The sequence below is a fragment of the Neopelma chrysocephalum genome, unplaced genomic scaffold (genome assembly GCF_003984885.1).
Source record: "Neopelma chrysocephalum unplaced genomic scaffold, ASM398488v2 Primary Assembly neopelma1_147, whole genome shotgun sequence".
NCBI classification, from domain to species: Eukaryota; Metazoa; Chordata; class Aves; order Passeriformes; family Pipridae; genus Neopelma; species Neopelma chrysocephalum.
In genome coordinates, this window is record NW_020897809.1 from 80,291 (window position 1) to 105,733 (window position 25,443).

At 38.7% G+C, this 25,443-nt stretch overlaps 2 protein-coding genes across 2 annotated transcripts in view; one reads left to right on the top strand and one right to left on the bottom strand.

Annotated features, from left to right (window-relative positions):
- The window catches only part of CENPP (centromere protein P), a gene marked incomplete at its 5' end in the record, with an annotated part of 122,265 nt that overhangs the window by 77,425 nt on the left and 19,397 nt on the right, over positions 1 to 25,443 (top strand). The window lies entirely within an intron of this gene.
- On the bottom strand, positions 395 to 18,763 carry ECM2 (extracellular matrix protein 2). Its single transcript, XM_027700854.1, has 10 exons — positions 18,483 to 18,763; positions 14,890 to 15,203; positions 10,295 to 10,483; positions 8,875 to 9,351; positions 8,458 to 8,573; positions 6,857 to 6,992; positions 5,465 to 5,622; positions 4,975 to 5,114; positions 3,586 to 3,912; positions 395 to 2,875 (listed from the first exon to the last, which is right to left on the bottom strand). Exons 2-10 carry the CDS (start codon positions 15,176 to 15,178, stop codon positions 2,665 to 2,667), a joined length of 2,043 nt encoding a protein of 680 aa, XP_027556655.1. The 5' UTR covers positions 15,179 to 15,203; positions 18,483 to 18,763; the 3' UTR covers positions 395 to 2,664.

Genomic DNA, 25,443 nt, shown 5'->3' on the forward strand with positions numbered 1-25,443 from the left:
TCTGATTCCAAAATGATTTTCCTTCAGTCTCCCTGTTTCACTGCTGTGGAATTATATTTGCACCATAAACTTTAGGTCATGTCCTGTTACTGAGGGCTTCTGTAGGAACAATTTATCACACTGTGCTTTCAGGTGAGCTTGATATTCATTGTATTTAACCCCCAAAGGAATATTCTTAGACAAATTACTTGCATGGAATTCACTTTTATGACATCTTAATAGTGAAAAAGTATATATTGGAGAAAAAAGTATGTTAATGGTCTCAAGAATTCATCTGTATTTTAGCTGTGTTATCCCCTGCAAATCCAGTGGAGATTTTCTAGTGGGTCTTATGAGTCTGAATGTTTTGATAAGAGAAGAATTCTATTCGAATGAAAAGACTTGCAACAATATATGGTGTTTTATTATATTTATTATAAGACTCCATAAAATATTGTAATACAAGAGGTTGTTTGCTTGGAAATCCCTCCTTGTGTTGATCTGTGTATTCAAAATGCTTAGTAAGGCTTCTGAGAGCTCTGCTCAGCAGTGCTGCAAAGGAAACTGAAGTTGTTAAGAAATAGTCTAAAATCATTCATTTTAATAATTTAGAGTTCTTAGTCTCTCAAAACAGTAGTTGGGAAACTTAAAGGTATTCTACAAAGACAAAGGAGTATTAAGCAAAGTGAAAGGGAATGAAGGAATCAAATGTTGAAAGTGCACAAGAAATGAAAACAAACCACCTAAAACAGGACGTGGTGTGTAAAAACTCAGCCTGTTGGTGTCACCATTCTTTACCAAACTTAGCTGATTACTAAGGCAGGACTTCTGACTGTAGTTTATCAGGAAAAATATCCAAAGCAATGTTTTTCAGAAATCCATACATCTTAGAATTGTTTCTTACAGGAAGTGTGTTATGTTTTGACTCGGTGCAGATCAAGCCCCACTGAGGTCATGGTCTATTTGAGTAAGAGAGAACTTTGAGATACAAGGGTGTGATTTGGTTTTTTCTAATCACAGATGTGAAGCTTCAGAGCAAACAAAACTCAGGTTTTCATACATGCTGTCTACAATATGCTGAGAGGAACGTTTGGAGCCCCTTCCCTGTTAACTGTGTGTGATCGGGACGCTCGGCTGATTACACGGTGTGTCTGTGGGCAGGAGGTGTTGGCATGTGTGGGAAATGCACAGGGAACCTTCAGTTCCAGAGTGAGGGCAGTAAAATTGCAGGTCAGTGGTTAATATGTGCCCTCCGAAGGTTTCACAATGTGCAGTCGCCTCCAGCTTTTATGTGCCTTTAAGAAAACCAGTCCCTGTATGAAACCGTTTCATCCACTGTTCTGATCTGTTCTGAAAAAGCAGTGGTTAGAGAGCACACCTACAGCAGTGAAAAAACAGAGTGCTTTGGAGGTCTTTTTAATTCCTCACAGAACAGCCCAGAGAAAGAGGAAAGTAATTATGTGAAAAATAATGACTGGCCGGTCCCCATTTCCTACCACCAACCTGCTCTTATGAGGAAGGGCTTAGAATCCAAGAAATATGAAAGATGGTAGAATTACTTTCAATTTTTATTGAAATTCTTCTTTAAAAAAAAAATCTTCTACTTCTTATCAAAATTTTGGCTACTTCAGAGAAAGAATATAATATTAAAATCTAGAGTGGGATATTACAAAAGGTTCTTTTCTATGAACCGAGACATTAAAAACATCTTCAAGAGCCAGAACTCTTTCCTAAGGAAATAAATCTGTTTGTAAACACTTGCTCTTTATATCTAAAAAGAAATTAATATTGAATGTGTTCCTGAACTTTCTTTATCTACATTGTCTTTGAGTGGTGATTTATGACTGTCTAGAAGCATTCAAATAACTACTAACTGGATATTTTAAAGTTTTGAGAAAGTCTAGTTAGTCACGTAAGTGGGCAATGTGATCCTAATCCTATACAGTATAAAAATCTAACGAACCAACTATGGTACAAATAGATGGAACCTATCACTGTGAGTTGAAAAATAATTTTAAAAAAAAATATATGCTTAGTTTAAATTAAAAAAATCCACACAGAAATTAATTACTCATTCCTATAACTCATCAGAATCTGTTTTTGAATACAGGAAGTTTTCAGGGTCATCTAAAACAAACAATTTTTCTTTTCTTTTTTTTGCCTTGAAATTTCAGTTGGAAGAGAACTTATCACTGCAATATGTTTCGTAGAAAGTCCAGGAACTGTGTATGTTTTAAGAAATTTCCTTCTTGCATTGCTGGAATTTTCGTAGCTCAAGGACTTTGATCTGTATCACTTTTAAAGCTGATGTTTAAAATATTTTAAAATGTTTTAAATTCGGTTAATCAAATAAGACAAGACCAAGTTGAGCATTTAATTATATTCCTCTTTTCTAAAATCTGATTTTGTGGAGAGCATTTCTGGGGGCACAGTTTGATCTGCTGGGTTTAAACAGAAAAGTTTTAATAGAAACAAAAGTTGACGACATAACCTTAAGCCTCTATTTTTACATTTAATGTTTTTATAATGAAACAATATGAAGAAAAACACTACTACTTTGCTTCAGTATATAATATACAGAATCTTATTTATAGTAGTAGAGCCAAGCAGACCTGTTAGTGGCAGAGAATAAATAAAGCCGTGTTTCTAGAGATGGGGGGGTTGCAGTGCAGAACTGGAGGGGGGTTATTTGCTCCTCTGTGGCTTAAGGACAACACTGCAATAGGATCTGATGCATGAAAACGAGTGTGGGGAGAGCTTTCTCGTGTTGATGTAGTTGTTTTCAAGATGGACATGTTCCAAACGGGAATCTTCATTGTCCTCCTCCTCCTCCTCGCTGTTGTCACGATCATCGTCACCGATGTGAGTCCTGCAGATGCGCTCGGGGGGCACCGTCCTGGGACACGGGGGAGGGATTAGGTTATAATTATTCAAAATAACTCTCAATTTCATCACTTATTTTTGAGTTGCTCTTTATTTAGATATTTGAATATACTAACTTAATAGGAAAATTAAATTTTCTCAATTATATATTTATGGATAACTCTTTTAAAAGTAATTCTTTTTAAAATTCTCTCCTTGCATTGATTTCTTATTTATATCATATACTTCGTTTTCCTGAGGGAAATATTGGCACGGTTGCTGAATGAAAATTTCCCGTATAACACATGGAAGATCCTCTGTCTGTAAATGCTTCGCTTTGCAAACAGCACAGAGGGACTGGAGAGCTCCATAGCTGGGCCTGGCTGGAACCTGCTCTTCCAGTTAGTTTGGAATCCTTTGGGCTTTACTCCAAGAGCACAAAAAGCTGGTGGTTGCTCTGCCTGTCAAAGTGTAGCTGCCCCAGGGGACGTGGCCCAAGCACTTTTACAGCTTAATTTCTTGGAGAGAACTGTTGTGCCGCACCTTTGTGAGCATTTTCAACAACTCTGAGGGAGGGTGAAGTCCCACTTTTATCATATTCAGAAATACTGCAGAGGAAAACTCAGGATTTAGGTCTTCCTTCAGAATATTTTCAAATAAATATTTACTTTAAAGTAGCAAATCCCTAAAGCAAAGGCTGTCTTCTGGCATTTATTTTAATGCCATTAGCCTAACAAAGATTACCTTATTTTGTTGTTGTTCAGCCTCAGAAAACGCAGTTTTCTCATTTCATCAATTCCAAATGGCACAGACTTCAGTTCATTGTGATCCAGAAACAGCTCCCTCAGGGAGCGATATGCTCCAAAAAACGACACCGGGTCTATGCCATCGTCGGTAAGTTTGTTAAAGGACAGGTAGAGATACTCCAGCCCTGGCTTCATGTGGCCAAACACATAACCTGGGATTCTTTCAATCTGGTTTCCTATAAGTACCAAGTGTAGTAAAGATTTTGGCAGGTAGGAGGGAACATGATACAATTTATTGTAAGAGAGATCGATTGATTCCAAGTTCCTGCGTTAAAGGAGAAAAAAAAAAAGGCTGAAAACGCTCTGCCCCAGCGCATTGGTAATGCTTGATGGGATTACAAGGGAACTGAATTTCCAAGGGAAATTTGTTTCTGTTACTGGAACAGAATGCATTATATGGAACATGCTCGTGTGTAATTACTCTGGGAATAGAAGGAATTGAAGTCATGAATTAACAATCAAGCACAATGGTTTTGTTGATGGGAAGAGATCCTCAGTAATGAGGACAGAGGGGGCTGAATGGGGGAACCCCGAGGGACTAATTTGGGTTTGCTGCAAAAACACGTAATGAGCTTGGGACTTCAGTCATCATCCCATTAACGGGGAGTTTTCAACTTTGCTCTAAAGGCCATTTGAAATGGAATTGTTTTGTGAATGAGTCATCCCCACAGTGCTTCACTTCCAAGGATGAGAGATGCTGTCAGTAGTCACAGCGTGGTTGTTCCCAGATCAAGGAATTTGCACATTCAGGGATCAGCTGACAGGGCTGCGGTGCCAGGTGAGGTACCCAGGTACCCTCTGGAGCTTAGCAAATAATTTACCGGGAGGATCAAAAGCAGCAGCATCTTTTACTCCTTACATTCTCATTACTTGCTCTGCTTATATTCTACTCACAGACAATGCATCATATTTACTTTTATGATTTCTAATCTAATGGAAAATAAGGTTAGGACAGTATTAAATTATTTTTAAATTACCTGTGAGATAATTAGATATCAATACCAAATTATCATATAATTCCATGGAGTATTATTTATAATTGATGTTCACTTTTTTAATGGATGGTCAGAAAAAATATTGACTTTCATGTTAATATGATACAGATTTGAGGTAAAATATCTTTTCATTTGACAGCTGACTGCATATCTTCTAGATTATACAAATAAGAAAAAGCAATTAAGACAAATTAGGAAAGGAAAACACACAAATCAAAGGATAATTACAAGTCTAAGTTAAAAATAATGAAGTGCAAATATTTATTTTATTATCTGACTCACTAGTAACAGAGAAAAATAAAATAAATGTCTTTTAAATGATTGCTACTTACTCTTGGTTTATCCAGGCCAAAGGTGCTATCCTGTGCTCTTCTAATTTGTTATGCTTTAGCCCAATGACATTGATGTTTCTCGTGTGGTTAAAGCAAATTTCTGACACTTCTTCAATTTGATTATTTTCAAGATACAACTCCTGTAAGTGCATTTGGGAAGAAAATTTGTGAGATTAAAATATACTGGTTTTCCCGCTCCAAATTCAAAATGTAGCTGTTACGTGCCCTCCACATTTCCTGGGATATCTGCTAATTCCTGAATCTGAACCAGAGGCAGTTTGTAGCTGGAGCGTGACCTTCAGGAACACAATTTTTCAAAGCAGTTGTTTTGTTTTCTCATTTGTCAGAATACAGGTTGCTTTGAAAGGTCAAATAGAAAAAGAATTGTATCTTTTGGGGTCTTTTTGGTTTGTTTGGTTTTTTGGGTTTTGGTTGGTGGTTTTTTTGGTCGGGTGGTTGGGCTTTTTTGGTTGTTTTGTTTTCTTTTTACCTCGAGAGTGGCAGGAAGACCTTGTGGGATAATTCTAAATTTATTTCTTCCCAGTCGCAAATAACAAAGACTTTTCAAAGGATAAAAGGCCAAAGGACTGACATTTGCTTCACTAAGTTTATTTCCTTCTAATTCCAGAGTGACCAAGTTCTTTAAACCTGGGGAGAAAAAGTTGGAATTTCTGTTAGTTAGTGCCATCTTATGTCTCATTAAAATGCACATTTGTAACGTAAAAGTTTTAAACATCACTCAGACGAGTTCACAGCAATGAAAAATGTGGTGAAGGGATTTCATTATCTCATAATCATAGAATTATATTGTTTATAACTTTGTAGAGCTTTGGAGATTGAGCACAGCTTTATTTATAGTTTCCTCTCCCAGTTGGGATGGAAAGGGCGGCAGCTGCAGCCCTTGGATAGTGCTCCCATTTTTCCTGGTTGTGCAGCTGATGTCCAGGGCCCTGTGTGTGTGTGCTGACCTTTGTGCAGCTGCCCAGGGATCCCCAGGGATCCCCATGGGGCTCCAGTCACTGATGGGACAATGGGAATGTTCTCTTCCCTTGGGCTCATGTGCTGAGAGCCCCCAATGGATTATCCTGTTCCTCCTCCTCAGCATCCGAGTGCAGGGCACAGGGAGAATCAATGGGGACCAGTACATGTTACCAGGAAATATTATTTCATAATAAAACATTTCTCATTCACAAATAATCCAAATCACTTCCTTTTCACAGAAGGCTTGTATTGCTCCTCCTGACAGTGCAGTTTGGGGATGTTAAACTAAAAGGCTCCTGCAGCCCTTGGCCTAAGTTTTTCTTAGTCTTTAGATTGCTCCAGAGTGAGCTGTGGCACTAAACTGATCCAGTTTAGATGGGACCCTGTTGGCAAGAGATCAAAGGATAAAAAAGTCCATCAAATTATGACATGCATAGCCCCCTTTCTTTTTTCTTTCTTTTTTTTTTCTATCAACTCATGTTTAACTTGCCTTAGAATGATCATGGTTAACTCCAATTATATTCTACCTTATTTTTCACTCATATCAAATTTCATTCACTTTAATGCAATTTAAAACTAATTAGTATATTTTCACCACACGATGCCATCAGGTCACAGATCAGGAGAGTAGGTATCTTCAACATATTTCAAATCCATCTCTACTTAGTAACCTTAAATATAAACTTCTCTGGGAGAGGAGCAGTTGCATAAGAAGGGAAAATATAATTTTAAAAAACTTCATCATGCAAATGTTTCAGCTTTTGTTGCCTTTTGAAACCAGGGCACACAAAGCCAACAATTACTTTTCTGCCTATATCAAACCAGATGCATTTGGTTAAACACTCTCCTTTTCAAATTCATTTTAAGCTTTTCACATGATCAATATTAGTTTTCTAATTACCTTTTAAGCCATCTTCATCAATGGCATGAAGGTGGTTGTCATTTATTTTTATTTCTTCCAAAGTTGATGGCAGTTCAGAGGGAATATGGACCAGCAGATTTCCATCCAAATACAAACGTTTTAGCTTTTTCAGGATCTTAATCATGGGGATGAAGAAGAAAACTTAGATTATCCAAGTGTAAAATATATAGTTAAATATACAGTGTAATCGTAGTTAAGTTTTTCTTACACGTGTTTTTTTGAAGATTTTCAGCAGCAGTGCACTAGTATCCAGAGTCTAATTAATTGGTTTCTTTCTGCTAAATATAAATAAATGTGCCAGTTAATGCCATGTGTAACTGGAAGGGTTTGACTGGGCACATCAGCTCCCACAGCCATCCAGCATCACTGTTTGCATCATTGCTGCTCCCTGCGAATCCCGTAGGCATTGCCTCACCACAGTACACAGCATTTAGGGGCTCAAAATGCAAACATATATAAGTAATGTGTTTATACTCTTCATTTGTGGGCAAATCGGTGCTTTTCTGTTGGTCAGCAAATTTACTCGGGCAGGACAGCAACTGTTTCAGTAACTGAGCATTTTTATGACTGAAGCCAGCTTGAAAAATTAGTATGAAAAATTATCACAGCTTCATTGTGGTAAATGCACATCAGTGTCATGCTGTGGGGGGCATTTCTTGAAGAGATGGTGGGGGTTTAGCAGTGGGTCCAGAGAAGCCTTTTTTCCTGCAGTTGGGTGTGAACTGTCTGGTGTGATAAAACCTTCACTAAAATTTGTTTCACACTTGAGACACCTTCTGGTCTGTCTTTGGCATCCTCTTTGATTTCATAGGAACTGAAGCCCTTTGAAATCAGCCCAGTCTGTTCCTGTTGCATGGAGGGGGGTGTTAGACACAGTCCTGCAAGAAGGTTGATTGCACGTGGCAGGAAACAAAATTAGAAACACACCGTGATAATCCAATTTGTTGTTTGAATGCCTTTTGTATTCATCTTGCCTGAAAAAGCAAGGCCGTAATGCCTGACTTCCACACCTCAATTACCACCTGTAAATACTTACTTTGGGAGGAATTATTACGGGGTTATTCTGTCTTCAAGTGAGGAATATGTCGGTGCACTTGAGTATCCTGTTGTCACTTAAATTCCCTTGGCAAGGAAAAGTCTGAATATTGAAAGGCTTTGGACTATTTCATGAGAAAGCTGTTCTTTTAATAAGCAGCTGTGCTTGAAAGTTTCTCATTAATGTAATGAGAAAGAGGGTACATAAATTTACAAGTGTTGAACCTGAGTGATCTGGGTGTGTTCAGTGGAATTTGAGCCCTTCGGTGCTGAAATCTCACAATTGCAATTGATGAAATATCAAAAAATTGTCTATCTTGTTGTTTACCATTTAATACTTGGTGAATGTAATTTATAAATTCCTAGATATTCTTGATTATAATGAGAAATTTATTGGAGTAGCCAGGTTTAACTGTATTGTAATTACAGAATGGTTACTTGTAAGAGGTGCAAACTGGCTTAGATCCATAAACTGAAAAGCAGGAAAGACATTCCTTTAAAGCAGTAATTAGTGAGAGGATCATAGAAGAGTTAAGCTTTCTTACTTTGAATGCTTTTGGACCTATGCCAGGAGAGGTAATATTATTTTTACTCAGATCAATCCATTCCAAGTTAGGTATCCCATTGAATGCTTCATCTGAGATAGTGGTGATGCTGTTTCCTAGGGCAGAATTCAGGAAAAAAGTTTGAGTTATGAAATACAGTCTGCATCTGAGTTGTGTAGTATGGTACATGGAAAATATGTTACAGAAATAGTTGTGTACAGTAATCATGTGGAGATATGTTCATAAAACATTGGTAAGCAAATCTGGCATTTTTAATTTATTGTTTTGGAGGCTTTGCTGTAAAATTCAATCCAATACATTTTTATGATAGGGAGCAAAAAAGTATTACAGTTCTGTTGACTGTATTTGAGTATGAATAATGTTATGGAAGTCATGCAAAGTAGACCCGTAAATTACCTGTAAGGTCTAAACTTGTCAGATCTGGATCTGAGATTGGTGGTATTTGTGTAAGTTTGGCATTAATGCAGCTTACTGTGGTGTCTGAGGTGGAACATGCAGATGGCAAAGGAGGAGCTTCCACGGGTGGAACAGGAATTGGGAAATGAGATGGAATTCGGAAAGGACCATCATCTTCCTCACTGTCAGAATGCAGTTCTTCTTCTGCAGCTCCTGTTCTTGTGCTGGGCCTCTTTCCTCTGCGATGGCCTTTGTGCTTCTGGCGATTCCTTTTGCCTTTCCTTTTTCTTTTCTTTTCACCCTTTCTGTGACCCTCCTTAATCTCTGTCACTTCTGTTTGAAGCAGTTCATCCTTTCCAGTCTGAGTTCGTGCTGATGGCAAGACATTGGTGATATCAAGGTCACTGGGTTCTGGAGAGTCTCCAGACAACTCACTTATGTCATCCAGTGAAATAATACTTGAATTCAAAGAGGAGCCTGAGCAGAGCAATGAGAACATAAAAAAACAAACCAAAACAACACAAAAGAGTCTGGTAAGAAACTAAAATTTTAGTGTGCCCCACATATAGTAAATATATAATGGCTATAGAATAGGATTCCTCTTAGAATATGGTTTGAAAAAATGAAAATATGGTCTTAGATTGCTGCTTGACAAAAGAGAAATCCTTTACGGAGAAATGGTTGAGCACTACAGAACAGTTTGTACACAGGTGTGATTTATGGCAGCTCCAGAAAGAAAGTGGGAAAATTAATATAGCCTTCATTATCTTCCTTTCTGACCTATTATTAGTTAGTTTTTTGTGTTGAGGGAGGTGTCTAAAGAGAAAAAATAGTATGTCTGGGTGAGGGAGGTAATTTGGATAAAATTCACAAAGGTTAAGGCTTGTTCTCTGCAAGGGAATGTCAGGTGGGGAGTTGGCTGCAGGTGGGGATCTCACCAGGGAGATGCATTAACTCCATTACCAAAATGCAGTTTTTACTTGCATAATAGGGCAATTCTAATAAAAGGAGTTTAGTTGTTTCGATCAACATGACTTCTAGTTCTTCAGTTAATTCCTGTGGTGTCTCATCTCACAGTATTTCAGTGTCACATGCACACACACACAAGGCTAAATAACATTATTATGGTAAGAGCAGGTTGAGTTCAGTACTTTGCAGACATAAGATACTGGGAGTGAGGGGAAGAAATCACATTTCATCTTCATCTCCTCCATTCCTTTTCTTTTCAAAATTACTAATTTTATTTAAATGTTGCTAGAGAAGCAAGATCATAGTTCTGTTGCTCCTCTTGCAAGTTAACTTTCTTATCTTGATTTATATCAAATAGCTGCATGTTTTTACACTCCTGGCAAAGATTGACCAGTCTGTGTATCTAATACATTAACAATGGCCAGTGGTTATTGATTAATGTGTTCCATACCAGGATCAGAGCACACTGGGCAGCATTCCCCTTCGGGTATGATGGTGTGGGGACATTTCAAGGGGTGGCACATGGTGGTGTCACAAATCACCTCTCCCTGGGAGCAGAGACAGGTGACGCAGGGCCTGGGAGACCAGACGGCTTTGTCGAACATAATCATCCCGTTGGCTGAGCACTGCCCCTTCTTCCCTAGGGACAGAACACCAGGAACTGGGGTTAAACAGCTTCAACTGAAAGCAAACCAACAGTGTTCATTTAAAACTTTGGAAAGAAGCACTGCCACTGAGGGGCTTTTGCCCCTTAGCAGAAATCACAGATCACTATGGAAGTTGTGCACAGATACAGTTGAGAAAGAAGCTAGTTTTCCTTGTAGTTAAAATATGTCATGCAGGACTTGAATATTTTTACAGCCCTCCTTCTGTTTCTCTGTTGTTCACTAGACATCTTTTCTAATACCTTGCACATTAAACAAGAAAGTTTTGTTAAGGCTCTGTGGAACCAGGAAAGTAACAATATTTAAGTTATAGTGACTCTTCATAGGCTTGATGGAAGTCAGGTCCATTCTGTGGTGACTGATGGGATGGCAAACATCTCCCCTTCCCTGTAATTTCCTTTATTTGAAAAAACCCTGTTTACTAGGAAAGTAGCAAACTAAAACAACTTGTGCTAATAAATACTGCCTCCAAAGTTTCTGGGCATTAATCTACAAAAAAAGATATTTCCCCAGGTTACCAGTTGAAATTTTCAGAAAGAAACGTAGATTCCTTTTGTAAGCTCTACCCAGATATTCAGTAGGCAAGACATTTGGAGGTGTAAAGACTTGGGAAGGAAACTAATCCCAGTCCCTTTCCTTCCAGTGATGGAGTTTACTCAGCAAAGGTTTCCCTGGGCAGGATAAACATTGCACTTTAGCATAATGCTTTTCTTTTTGGTGTTTTGAGAAAAGGAAAGCCAAGGCTGAGATTCTTCATCCCATGTAGATCTCCCTATTTTTGAGTGCACCTCTAAATGTGGTGAGAATCTGAACTCCCTGCCTACCTTCCTTTTCCTCTGTAATTAACCTGAGAATGCATTGCTGAAGTGTTGTTTCAAGCTGAAAAACCATTTCTAAGTTACTTTTTACTTCCCTGCATATAAAGAAAAAAAATTTCCTGTTTTCCTGTTCAGTTTGACTTTCTCCTTCTGATGAAGGCTGTATAATGCAGTGGAAAAACCTTATCTCATCTGAATTTGCATGCCAAGTGTATCATTTGTGATACACTAATTGTCTTTGAAGGGGTTGTTTGCAGGGTTTGTTTTCCCACACTCCACCCTAGTCCTCAATTTTAAGAAGAGTACTCAGGATAGCCTCAACATGTCCTTGAAAGATTATTGTAAATATTAGGTTTGAAGTGTCTGTGGAATTAATATTTGTCTCAAAATGAGGCATTTTGCAAAGTCCTTCAAGGCAGTCATACTGTCACCTTCATAACAAAGGTCTTCTTTTGCCCTTCTATTTAAAGACCATGGGATATGAACCTGTTTCTAGAATAAAAATTAATTATCAGAATTATCCAGTTTGGATGTTCCTCAATATTTTGTATATATTTAAAAATGCTTCTATTTAAGTTACTCTCAGGATGGAAAAAGCGAGAAATTAATGTTTTGAACAGTTGCATCTTGTTTTTTTCAGGGGTCTGGGATATCTGTACCTCATTTCAGCCACGTAAAGTTGTGCTCTAATCAACTGAAACCACGTTAAGTGGAGGAGGAGAGGCCCAGGCCAAGTGTTAGTTGGCTCTGAGTCCCTTGTCACTCTACCCAGGTATCTGTAATCCAGCTGTTTGCTGGATCCTGACTTCTGGTTTTTATGTGCTTGCCAGGAAGCCACAATTTTTCTTTTAAATAATCTCCAAAGGAAACACAAAATGAACGCTGCACTTTCTCATGTTAGACAATAAAACATCAGCTGTTCCAGAGGAGCATGATCTGGCTCGAGGAGGAAATTCTTCTGTGCTTCCTAAAATTCTTTAGGTTGTTTTAGCTACCAGACTGCATCTGAAGTTGGTGCAAATCTGTCTGAATAAGCATAAAGATATGAGTTATCAGGCTTGGCCTCTGTAGGCTTCTGTAACAATTTATCTTGTTTTCTGTGGCCATGGGAGTTGCTTTGTCTGGCAGGACACGTGTGTGCTCAGAGGCAAAGAGGGACCTTGTGGTGCATTGCAGAACTGCTCTGTGGAACTGTGGAATTCACATAAAACCCTTGTGGGACAGAATAAAGGCTGGGCTGAGACGCTCCTTAAATATCCTGGCCCCTGAGTAACTTTACAGGGTGGTACAGGGAGAAGTGGGGATCAAGAGGTGTTAGAAATAGTGCAACAGTGAACATCCTATCAACATCCTCTGCTCAATGGACAGGCTGCCAAGGACAAACAAGTGCAAATGTTGTGGTGAACTGTTTGATTTCATTTAAATACTCACATGATGTTTACCTGGAGGAAGGAGATATGTCTGGTTACTGTAAAACCTTCATTTAACTGTTAATTTTCATTCTGCATAAATCTGTAAATTGGTGGGATTTTTTTCTTTTTAGGCTACTAAGAGCAAAACAAGTAGCTAGGATAGTTGATATTGAGGTTTGGATTGCATTTTCTTCTATTCTGGAGCATGATTACTAATAGTGTTCTATTATTTAATAGGCTCTGTTTTTTCCAAATCTGACATGAACTTGAAAAAATTTTGAACTTTAAAAAGCTAGACTAAAAAATACCTTGTGGTTCAAGTCTTTGGCAGATGTGCACAGGACTTTTAACCTTTGGAAATATGGTGTAAATTCAGCTTGAAGTTCCAAATAAAATGAGTTCAGTGGTTTTAGCTCAGCTTTTGGATGCAAATCCAGATAGAGAGAAACAAGTGGGGTGGGGAGGGGGAAGAGCTGTGCATTATTTCAGCATGACTGATGGCCCTGACAGAGACACTGGAATATCTTACATGAAGTGTGTGCTACTTATGTGGTATTTTCCTCTGTTTAACTTTAAAAATATTTTTAAATTGAAGGTTTGACATTAGTAATATGTATAATATTGTAATACACACTGGAAATGCCACAGTCAGGAGTTTTACCAGTTTGGCCATTAAAATCCCTGACTTTAAAGGACTTCATTTCAAACGGTTCAGCCGTTCTGGAAGTGAGGACTCACAACAAATAGTAATTATTAAGAAAATGTGGCTGAAATGTGTTTGGCCATTTGAGACCTATTAACCTGGTGGACAGGCCTCTTGTGAGACTCACTGAAAGGCTTAACTTTGTGCTTATAAGATAGGTTATTACCACTTTATGCAGATTAGTGGTTATCAGGACATTCTACTTTTTTTCCATAAAGTTCATTAAATTGCATATGATGGTTTCACTTATTGTGTGATCTCCTGGTGCTGGAATGGAAATATCCATGTGTTTATCTTTATTAGTTGTAGAGTGGACACAGCCTTGTAATGAGTCCTCACAAAATCCCATTGTCTTTCTTTTCTTCAACCCTCAAACTTCCTTCTATGAAAAGAAGTGTTGAACATCTCAGTAATTTTCACTTGGTTAATAACTGTGGTTTCAAAATTGAGAAGTACTGATAGTGGTGTTCAGAAATTGTTATTTTCAGAAGGGATCACTGGCTGTTAAACCTAATTTCCTGCTTTGTGAGTCATAATTTCCCATTTGTGACATTGAACATAAAATCACAACATCCTAGAGCAAGAGTTCTGACTTTTTTGTTGCACTAAGAACCAAAGAGACACTTAGCAACTATCAGTTCTCAATCCCTGACTAGTTTTGTATTCTTTGAGGAGATTTAGAGAGGCCTGACACAATTACCAAGACGGGTTTCAGTAAAGATCAATGAAATTATACTTTTTGCCTTTTTGTTTTTTTAAGGCATCAAATCCTCTTCCCTACCTCTCCTTCAAAAACCATAAAATATATATTAGTGCAGCAATGTGAGAACCTCTAGATCACCAAAAAGGCAAGTTTGATATAAATCATACTGTTGAACTTCTCTTAAGTAATTTGGGTTCTCAGTATAGATGGAGTGATCTTGTGTTGAATGATTGGGGGTTTTCTCTCAGCTCAGTTTTCTAATGCAGATTTCATATTGCAACTCTTGCTGTGTGTTATTAAGTTATTTACAAAGTAAAGAATTACTCTTGAAATATTGCATGTAGACATGGTTTGAGTGCTGCCTATCAAAAATACAACAACAAAAAATAATAGAACTTAAATTCATTTTAATTAACACTGGTGTTATTGGTATTAATTCCTCAGTGAAGTGTTAGTTGACTTAGGAGATATGTCGAGCAATAAATTCTTCAAAGTGGTCTTCAAGCTTGTTACACATTTGAAGTTATCAAAATATCCCAACAAATTTTTTATTAGATAAGATCAAACTATAATGCAAAAAAATTGTGGAAAATATTAGTTACCTGGCAAAGCAGGATTCAACTAAAAAGCCTCATATGCCAAACCACAAAATTACTGTGAAAGGCCACAGGTCTTTAAAGAGTTTATATGTAAAATCAAGAGAAAAATGAGCCCACCCTGAGCAGCAGAGGGGCTTTGTTCTTACCTGGCAGGACACTGTAACTGGACTCGTGTTCCCCCAACCCTATGAGAGAGTCAAACACTCCCATGACGCTGTCATCGATATTAATGAGGGGTATCCCGGGCACAGCGGGCTCTGGGAGCTCCATCCTTGGCTGCCTCGGGATCCTGTGCCCTGTCGGGGAGCCCCTTCCCAGGCCTCGGTGGTGCATCCTCCTCCTCTGCCTCCCGGGAAGGGCACTGGCTGCACTGGGACAAAAATCAACACCCAGGGAGACGAGCAGGAAATAACAGAGCAGTGGTGTCACCTGCATGGCCTCGTGTGCCCCAGAGAGTATCCTGGAATGGGAAAGGAGAGGAAAATTAGATACCTGCAGAGCTTTCAGGACTGTGGCAGTCATAGGGCACTTCTCAGAGCAGGTGGAGCGATGCATGGGAGGTATAACCAAGCTTCCCCTTGGGAAGAAATTGCCCTGTGAGGCCTGAAGTAACTAACCTGAATTTAGTGGTTCTCTGCCCTCACGGGCAATAGTCAAACTCAAATAGGTGCTGGCTTTGGGGTTGCATTTGAAGAGGTGGTTTGGATTTGCAGGGCCAGCAGGCATTTGCAATTCCATAGTTGTTACTGCTCTCAGCAATGGAGCTCTTGGGAATTCTGTAAGGTGTTCCTTCCCTTTTTTTGATTGCTAATATTTCTTCCAGATTGTTGTAACTTCTGAACATGGGAATGGCAAAGTAACAGAAAAATGCCCTATTTATTTCTGATGTGGTGTCCCAAATGCTTTTGGTTTGGCATTTCTGTGTAAGGGATTTTTCATCATAGATGAAGAGATGCCTTCCATTTCTGACCATCCTCTTCTCCAACAGGATCTGTTTGGTTTTGCAGAGGAGACCTTTGGGAAGTTTGGTCACAATAGTGCTATTCCCCCATTTTTATTAAGCATAGGCAATCCAAAAAGGTTGATCTATAGTGGGTTGTGCTCTGCATTTACTTTTTAAGAAAATCAAAACAATTGTGTATCTCGAGCCTTCTTATGCTCGTGACAGAAAAATTACATTTACTGTCACCAATAGGTGGCATTCCAAAACAGAGCAGCCAGCATTCAGGAGTGTGCAGAGGAAGCATATCCAGCAGGGGATTTGCTACACCAGTGTGGAAATAGGACCCTTCATGTCCAAGGTTATCAATGATTTGTCAAAGCTCTTGGCCTGTGGCAGCAGAGACAGAAAACACTCGTGTTCTTGTGGTGGTGAGAATTAGTGAAGAACCTGAGACTTGGAGCACTTAATCTTTGTGGCCAAGACAAGGCTTAGAGCATGTCCATGGTTCTTCTCTAAGGAGGCCTTGAGGGGATTAAAAAATGCTTTTTCCTAATGTTCATGGGTCTGACTTTATATGTCAACTTTATATTTTATAAATACGAGATAGTTTCATTTCAGGAGCTTGAACTGTGGTTTTGCCTGCATCAGATTTTGTTAAAAAGCTTGTTCATCTTGGTATTTATATAATAGATCAAGTTTTTGGTACAACTTGTGGTTTATGCCTAGCTGTTCTTTAACGTAAGACACACGATTGATTGCATATTTTTCATGCTTTCCACGGGATAATTCTCATATTTTTTTTATTCTCACATTTTAAAATGGGAAATTGGGAGGAAATAAGCTGAAGACAGTATGCATTTTACTTTTTAATATTGTAGTTTCTGTGCTCAACTATTTTGGCTTTAAAATGTTATAGCAAATCTAGATATTAATTTGCAGAATTTGAAGTTAATGTTTTTGTTTCCATATAAAGGGGATTTGAAATGCAAATGTCTCACACAAATCCTCACAGCATCTCATGTAAGGACAGGGTTCTGAAATGAATCCAGGCTTCAGTTTGCTGCTTGCTACCCATCAGAAATCAATCATTCCAAAATGCCAGATAGACTCTATACTGGGCTTTTATTTACAGAAATCACTGTTAATTAACATATCAAATAGATGCAGGAGCTTGTGCTCTGCATTGAAAATGCCTGTTCTTGTTCAGAAAGTGCTTATTTCTGAGCACCTCAGGACAAATGACCTCATGCTTTGGTTTCTGACTTACTTGGTAATGACAGGCTATAAAATTACACAGTAAACTTGTGTTCCACAGCTTTGGCTGACACACACAAAGAGCCCTTGGGGAAAAGGGAATGTAAAAAGAAAAGTCTTGGACATGTGTGTTCATTCTGTCGAGTTACTGACATCTTAATTATGGGCACATTTTTCTAGGATACTTTATAATTACACTGTAGTTACAATGCTGCTACATTACAGTTGGGCTTTTTTAACGTTTAACCATTTCTTCCTGTCACCAGAGGCACATAATGGCATGACTGAAATACTTTCCCATTCTCCATGTATTTTTAGAAGTCAGGAATAATATAGGGTGAATTACATTATATTTACTGTACAGAAGACGTTTTGCTATGAACTTCAATAAAAGGTAAAATTCTATAGTAAATCAAATTATCTTAAAGTGACACATCTTTTTATAAAATACTTTATAAGTACGAGTAAAAAAACCCCAAAAAGAAAACAACAGAAAATGCATACCATACCCTCCCAAATAATATGTCTTTATAAACTCATCCTGTTCATATATGTGAGTTTATATGCTGTGTTTTCACACCAATTTAACTCTTCAACAGTGAAAGCTTAATATTGCTACTTTCAGCCAAATAATGTTCTTTGCATGCAAAATACTGGGCTACTGAGTTTCTTTCTTTGGCTTATTTAACGATTGTTGTCTCACATTTTAAGGCCCAAACTGTGAAAGCCTTAAGGGCACCGGGCCTTTCCTGGCCGTGACTGGGATTCTCGGATCATCTATCAGGAATTTATATTTAGTACACAGGCAGCTAACTTTTGATTTGGGGAAAATTCAGCCTATTCAACTTAGGATTTTTGTAATAAATGATTACATAGTAAAATAAAATTATAGGTAGCCAATAGAATGAATTTATGATATGTTTGTGTTGCCAGATCCTCTCAACATGGCTGCATTGCTATACTTTTTTTTAATTTTACCCCAAATGTTTAATCAGGCACAGTATGTGAAGGCATCTTTATTATCTTTTTTACCATGTGTTCAGTAGTTTGTAGCTTTCAAAATGTTTATCTTCAGTAAGTTCAGTATCTGTCATTTTGCTGTTCTGTTCATGGAAATAGTTAATTTCTAAAGGAGAGACCCTTTAGAAATCCCAGAGTATCAGAATTTATTAAATAATCTATTTTTATCTATTCAGTCGAAATTCAAACGTTTCTAAGATGTCAGCATTATTTCTCATGACACACAGGGGTTAAAGTGCTTTACCAAGATTTTTCACGTACTCTTTAAATTTATTGCATAGAAATGAGTTACATTTAGCCAAAAACTAATCGCACTTTCCATTAAAGTTGGATGTGCGTGGCAAACATTAACACAGAACAAGCAGATCAACGGGTACTGCACACTACATCCAGAAAAGCATTTATGTCCAGTACAGCTAAATATAGCTCACGTTATTTCACACATATTTGCAAAGTTAACATGAAGTTTAAGCCATTCAACACCATGCTTTAAGCAGTAATTTAAAATGTAAAACATTTTACCTTGTAATCTAACCTAACAGCAGATTCTGCTTGCTGTCATTTAGTCTCCCGCTGCAAATGAAACAGAACCACAGTGATATCTTTAAAACAAACAGAGAAACGGTTGGGATTGTTGAAACATGTGAGATGATTCCTTTAGTTTGGTCTGGAATAGCTCCTTTCCCTGGGGGCAAACGCTGCTCGTTTCTTTGTGCAGAGGATCAGCTCGTGCCGGTGCTCAGAACACTCAAACCTCACTCAAGGCAAAGGAAAAGCAGCACAATGTGCTCGGTCCGGAGGCTGACAAGGCACAGCTGGGAATCCTCTGCCAGCACTTACAGTTGCATAAGGAACAGGAAAGTGGAGTGTTTTCAAAAGAAACAAAACAAAAAAATGTGTATTTTATTCTGTTCTGGTTTATGGATTTAGAACTTTAGTTTCCAAGTGGTATGGCTTTAATGTAGATTTATTTAAAAGAGTAAGATACAATACATTTTGGCAAACGTAGCCTTAACATAAAGACAAATATTAAAGTTAGAACTTTTTTCTTCAATTCATATTTTCTTAATCCACTCCTGCCCTTCAAGCCTGTAATCTAGAAGCAGCAAACCTTTTTGTTGAAGCTTTAGCATGGAAAATGTTTCTTTTGTCGACTTACAGCAATGATTTCACCATAAGTTGTAGCTTATGCATGGAAAATAAAATGACCAAAGCACTTTCCCTTCATTTTTTTTTCCTTTGTAAGGCTAATTACATCCTGAAACATGATACTGAAGCACAGCTCTGCAGAGCTGCAGTGAAGTTAGGAATCCAAGTAGGAGAAGTGAGCGTGAGGGAAGGGAGGGAATAATGGTAATAATGGTACGTTACCACAGGTCCTTGGTGTGCCAGCAGAGCCTTTTCCTGCATCCCCAGATATCGCGTCTGCAGAGCGTCCGGGTGGGATGAGTGGGATGGTGGGTCTGCTGAGCTTCAGAAATGACAAATTTACCTGGGAGGCAGAGTTGTCTGAGCTCTTCTGACATTAAAAATTTGTCGTTTGGTTGAACTCACGCTCTGAGGAATATTTAGACAGATAGTCATGGACTGGTATAACCATTGAGTTGACCATAATTGTTGGCAATATGTGGTGGAAAGATACTGGGAAAACACATTGTCTCTTAAAATAGTCATTCACTTCCTACTGTGCTCTGCTGTGCAAAGGCAAAAGAAGGAATATTAAACTTCTGTAGTTTATCTGGAGCTGTTTAAAAGGAATGGAGACAGTCACACTTAACAAGTGGAGATGGCATCCGAAATGAGGGCACGGCTCAGGACCTGTGCTGAAAGCACTGGGCTGCAAAGGGAGAGTTGAACAGTTCTTTGAAAACAAGTGGGGAAAAGAGCAGCAAATTAGATCATCTAGTCAAGGTTGTGCATGTCAGGTGAAAGACTTTATGTGTTTAAACAATGGTGTATTTATTAGAGATAAAAGTGGCGGCATTCACTTCAGTGTATATTTAAGTGCAGCTTCTTATGCTTCTGATGCCTTTGTGCATGTAAAACTCTGGTTCAGTGCATCTGCTTTGGATGTGGCATCTCTGATCATGAATTCCAGTAGATCCTTGAAGCTGGACTTCTTAGCTTATGTCATCTCTGTAATTTTTGAAAGGTCAATGTCTTTCAGCAGCTTTTCAGAGCTGAGCGGGACGCACAGTCTTGTCTCTGCTAGATCATACAGTGAAAATCCTAAATCCTCTAAGCAGACTGAAGGATCTCTGAAGGTGTTACTGAATCTACACCTTTCTTATGAAGACAGGTTGAGAGAGTTGGGGTTGTTCAGCCTGGAGAAGAGAAGGCTTTGGGGAGACCTTAGAGCCCCTTCCAGTGCCTGAAGGGGATCCAAGAGAACTGGAGAGGGACTTTGGACAAGGGTCTGGAGTGACAGGACAAGGGGGAATGACCTTAAGCTGAGGAGGGCAGACTTAGGTTAGATATTAGGAGGAAATTCTTCCCTGTGAGGGTGGTGAGGCCCTGGCACGGGTTGCCCAGAGAAGTTGTGGATGCCTCATCCCTGGAAATGTTGAAGGCCACGTTGGACAGGGCTTGGAGCAACCTGGGTTAGTGGAAGGTGTCCCTGTCCATGGCAGGAGGTTGCAAGGAGGTGATCTTTCAGGTCCCTTCCAACCCAAACCATTCTATGATTCTATGAATCAGTGAGAGTCCTGGAAGCATCATAGTTGTGGTGGTATCCGTGTTTACCCTTCCTTTTGGCTGCCTTTAAGTCACTTTTCTCCTTTAACATGCAGACCAAAATGAAGTTTCTCCAATATTGTATCTGCTGCCATTTAAAATATCTAAACAAAAACCTGTTGTACTGAACAAATAAATAATGTCATCTGTTCTCCTTCATCCCTCTAATTACCTGGGGTCAGTGTGGCTTTGTGATCTTGGTAGAGCCTGCCATTAGTATGAAGCAGAATATGCCTGGGAGGCCCTTGCTTATCTTTTGCTCAACTTTAAGGAAGAAGTAAAGACTATTGGAGGGATCTGCAAAGACACAGTTCCCTCTTCATGAAAATGGCATTACACCTTCCTTCAGTGAGCAGTAACACTTGAAAATTGTATGAGCTGTTAAAGAGCAACCCATTATTATTATGTGATATCTGGAGGGTTTGGGATTTTTAGTTTGGAAAACTGTTGTCTGAGAATGGATATCATCTGCCATGTTTCAATAATTAGATATTAGTTTTAATTTTGTTAAATATTGGTTTAATACTGTTATCCATTAAAATCTTCCACACAAACTTGCCTGTCATAATAACTAAAGTAAAAACACTGTATATTCTGCTAAACCTTCAGACTGGGATGTCCTTGCAAATGATTTTGGACACAGGCAGTTCAGGCAGTTTCTGTTTGAGTGAAAAATGCTGTTGTGTCCTCAGGGATCTAATCCTTGCTGTGTTTATGGGAATAGTTGACTCTGAGAGCAGAGCAAGGTGCCAATATCTGCTTCACATGCATGTACTTTATGCCTGTCTATCCCACATGCATGGCCAGGCATTGGAGTGAGTTGTGGAATGGGAATGTTACAGTCTGTTAAGATGCCTTAATGTGGAATGGTCTCCTTTGAGGGAAGAGGAGACACAGAGTAAGCAGTGACTAATAATTAGAGAAATTTTTTATTACTTTATATCTTAGGGCAAACTGCCACTGTTGGCTCATGTTTTGAGTAAGAGCCATAGGATGTGAGAAATGGATGTGGGAGCCTGGAGCCTCTGGCATGGATTCTTCTTAAAATATAGGCTGATCTCTTTTCCTTAAAGCTTGTTACTTGTAGAGGGACAAGGCTTTCCCTCTTGCTTTGCTGAAATTGTGGAAATTGTTCAAGAGAATCTTCTTCAGTCAAAAAGAGGGATTAGAATTTGGGTTGGCATCAGGCTTGTTTATAGTGGTTACAACAGTTTCTCATAACATCTCTCACTGGGCCTATTAGATGACAACCAGTAGTGGCAAAGGGTTTTTCAGCAATTCAATACAGTTGAAATAAATTTGCTTTCTATCTCTTCCTCAAAATACCTGCTTTTCAGACATTGATCTAAATCTCACTTCTGTGGATCCCATGAGTTAAGGCAGCAACACTCCTGGACCCCACACTGGTATAAAGTTATGGGTTTTTTTAAATTTTATGTATTTCCAGTAATTGTGATCTGTTCACTATTCCTGGTGTGGAGTTTTCTGATCTGTCGCCACATTAAGTAGAAATACAGAATTAGAATCTTTTAAAAACTATACTGGGGGAGTGTATAAGAGCAAGTGTGCTTTTTAAACACATGCCATATGAATATTCCTTATGTCCATAATGTGAGCAACCTAGTCAGGGCAATATGGAGCAATAGCAGGATACTTCCTTCTGGGATCCCAACAGAACTTGTTCCCCTTAGGGGGTAGTGTAACTATAGCCCTTTGTCCCAAAAAGTTGGATTTCTTAAGTATTGGTGCTCTTGACACAGAATGGATTGAAACACGGACTTTAGATGATGTGTGTATATGTATTTTTATATATATATATATATTCAACTGATTCCCACAGAGTTTTAGAACTACAGCATCAATGATGTATTGCTCTCCTCTGCATCTGTATGTTTGCAGCCATTTCCTGAGACAGCAATATTAGATAAAACTTGTTTACTTGTGATATCTACCCCTGCACTATGAGGGAATACAAGAATATTTGTCAACTAGCAAATAACATTTTGTGATCTTCTGGAATTGCTTCCAAAGTATGAGTGACCACTGCTGCTTCTTCCTCCCCTAAGTGTAGCTTTCTATTCCACAACATCAAATTGTAATTTTTCTGAATTTCCTGAGGGCATCAGTAGCCTCTTTTGTTTTCACAGCAAGAGGTATTAGTCAGTGTGCAGTAAGACTATTGTTATTTTCACTTTTATCAATTTTGCTTCTTTCTGTGGGAGCTGATGGTGGGAGGAAAAACTTGCATTCACTATTGTATGTCTGTTCTAAACCTCAGAGAGGGTAAAATTAAGTATGAGTTAAGATAACAGAATCTGTGATGCTGAGAAGGGCTCATGGATTTTCAAATTCCATCTGAAAGGCCACTTAAATACAGGGAACATCCTGAAACAGAGGAGGAATAACATCGCTTTCTTAAATATCTTCGAAGTGCCTGAAGTGTAATACCTTAGTCATGGAAGAAAGCGAGAAGGCTGAAGGAATAGGAGGACATCTTAAAAATAAAAATTCTTAAGCCAACTTAGGAAGTATAGAAAGTATGGAGTTGAAGAGTCCAGAGTACAGAAAGAGGAGTTGAAGTAACTGTTTATGATCATGGCATACAGAGACCAGGAAACCTCAGCTGTACATCATACCTTTTAAAAATGGAATCTTATATCTGCACGGTGGCCAAACTAAACTGGAGCAGGAACAGCCTTCACTGAGCCAGTTCAGTGCCAGGGATAACCTGGCTGAGCAGAGTGGAGGAAAGGACACATTTCCTTCAGTCCCCCCCGGTAACTCCCAGCACTGCCTGAATGACCTTCTGAGCTCCCACAGAGTGAGTGTTCTCAGGGGTCAGCGAGTCCAACCTGCTGCCCAGAGCAGGTGAAGGCTGAACTCACAACAGGGGTTTGTTCTCTTGGTTTCAAAAGGCATCAAGGACAGAGTTTACCCAACTTCTCTTGGCTGCCCAGATCGCATTACTTGCTTTCCCTTATTATATTCCTTGATTCCTTTTGCTCCCCTTTTCCCCTCACAAGTTCTTTTCTCAGCCATTTCAAAATATACAGCCTGCCAAGGTTTGTAGCTTCCCTGTTGACCTAGTTTTCCAGACTTTTTATCTTTATTTAGTAATTATGGTATTGTTGTGCTGTCATTTTTCCTTGGAGCATCAAAGGAAAACTGATACTACCCCTCATCCCTTTTTAATTCTGGCACAGTCTGCCTGTCCCTGTTGCCGTCTGGTGAGTGGCACAACAGGTGAGGGAGGGCCACCTGCATATACAGGATTTTCCTTTTGTTATCTCCAGTGTTCTGAAACCCCTTGTGGTCTCTTCCTCATGGTGCCAGAGGTGAGCAGTAGCCGCACAAATGCAGAACTGTTATACCTTTATATGCATGAATTCTATCAATCCTTATCCAGGGGGAACACCAAACCTCTGCATTTTATCCCCTGTTTCCATGTCTCACCCGGCACCAAGAGTGCATTCTATAGCTTTAAATGTTCCACAGTCATCCTTGTTTTTAATAGCTTTCTCCCATGTTATCATTAATGCACATTTTCTTATGCCTCCTGTTTCACTATGTTATTTACAGAAGGGCTGTGTTGAAGTTGGATCTATTATTTAATTTATTCCCAAAGCACTGATGAAAATATTATCTTTGTGAGTCAAAAACCACACCCACATTCAGGAATGTAAACCTATTTCTGCTTTGTTCAGGAATTGGAAGGAAAAGAGACAACACTGAAAATTACAAGCAGTTCTTTTTTAACCTTTCAATGAAATAAAAGAATGGAATGATTTTTTTTAAATTGCTTTACTCTTAGTTGTCATGATGAATCTTTGCAGTTGCTGGCTGGTTTTGATCAGAGACAAAGCTGGAATCCTAAACTTTGAAATTACTCATGTGGTTTTGGTTTTTGTTTTAATCAAACCCAGAAGTTTATAGTTGGAAAAAAGTAGCAATGGCGGGAAAAAATTTATAACTGGTAAAGTCGGCACAAAACATGAGATGTGGAATTTGGGACTGGCATTTCTGAAACCTGTAGCAGTTACTGCATTCCTTGTTGTAATCAGTGGTCACGGATATCCTTAAGGAAAAAAAATATAGGAAAAGAGAAAATGTTGCTGGTAAACCTGAAGAGATTTAAACACAGATTTTCCTCACGTATTTAAGAATGTTAACAATACATTGCAAAAAGCATTGGGTTCTTCATTAGGTGGGAATAAACCTAAAATTGCAATATGAGGTGTGTGTAGCTGGGATCTATTTACCTAAAAAAGCTTCATTTCCCACTGTAGCTGCATCCCAATTCCAGTTCTTCACTGCAGTGAACGGAATATCTAAAATATTAGTTCATTGTTCATCCTGATTGGTTCATTATTCAGATTAATTCATTAGTATTAACTATCTGAGGGCATTAATTATTTCCCCAACTTGGTACCTCTTGGTTAGGTTTCCATTCACTCCCACGTTTAGTTTGTGGTGGGTTTTTCCTCATGTTTTATCTAAAATGCCAATGAATGGACAGATGGAAGGAATTTGTAAAGGCTTTCTTCAGAGCTGCCTGAAATTTGAGGCCAGTGTGTTTCACATATTGCCCATAACTACGTACACAGTGAGGAAATTCAGTCGAATTTTTATTATATCATTGCCTAAAGCCTGTTCCCTCTGATGTTCCAAAGCAACTTGCCCACCTACCTTGAATAAATACAGCTTTAAAACCCTGGCCATTATAAGTATGTAAACATGTAAGATTTCCCCT

Bases quoted from the DNA above. Each gene is read 5' to 3' on its own strand.
- ECM2 (XM_027700854.1), bottom strand. From the start codon at position 15,178: ATGCAGGTGACACCACTGCTCTGTTATTTCCTGCTCGTCTCCCTGGGT. The intron at 10,484-14,889 runs GTAAGAACAAAG...TTCTGTCCCTAG, and splicing joins CAGTTACAGTGTCCTGCCAG to GGAAGAAGGGGCAGTGCTCA. The intron at 6,993-8,457 runs GTAAGAAAGCTT...CCCATGATTAAG, and splicing joins TAGGTCCAAAAGCATTCAAA to ATCCTGAAAAAGCTAAAACG.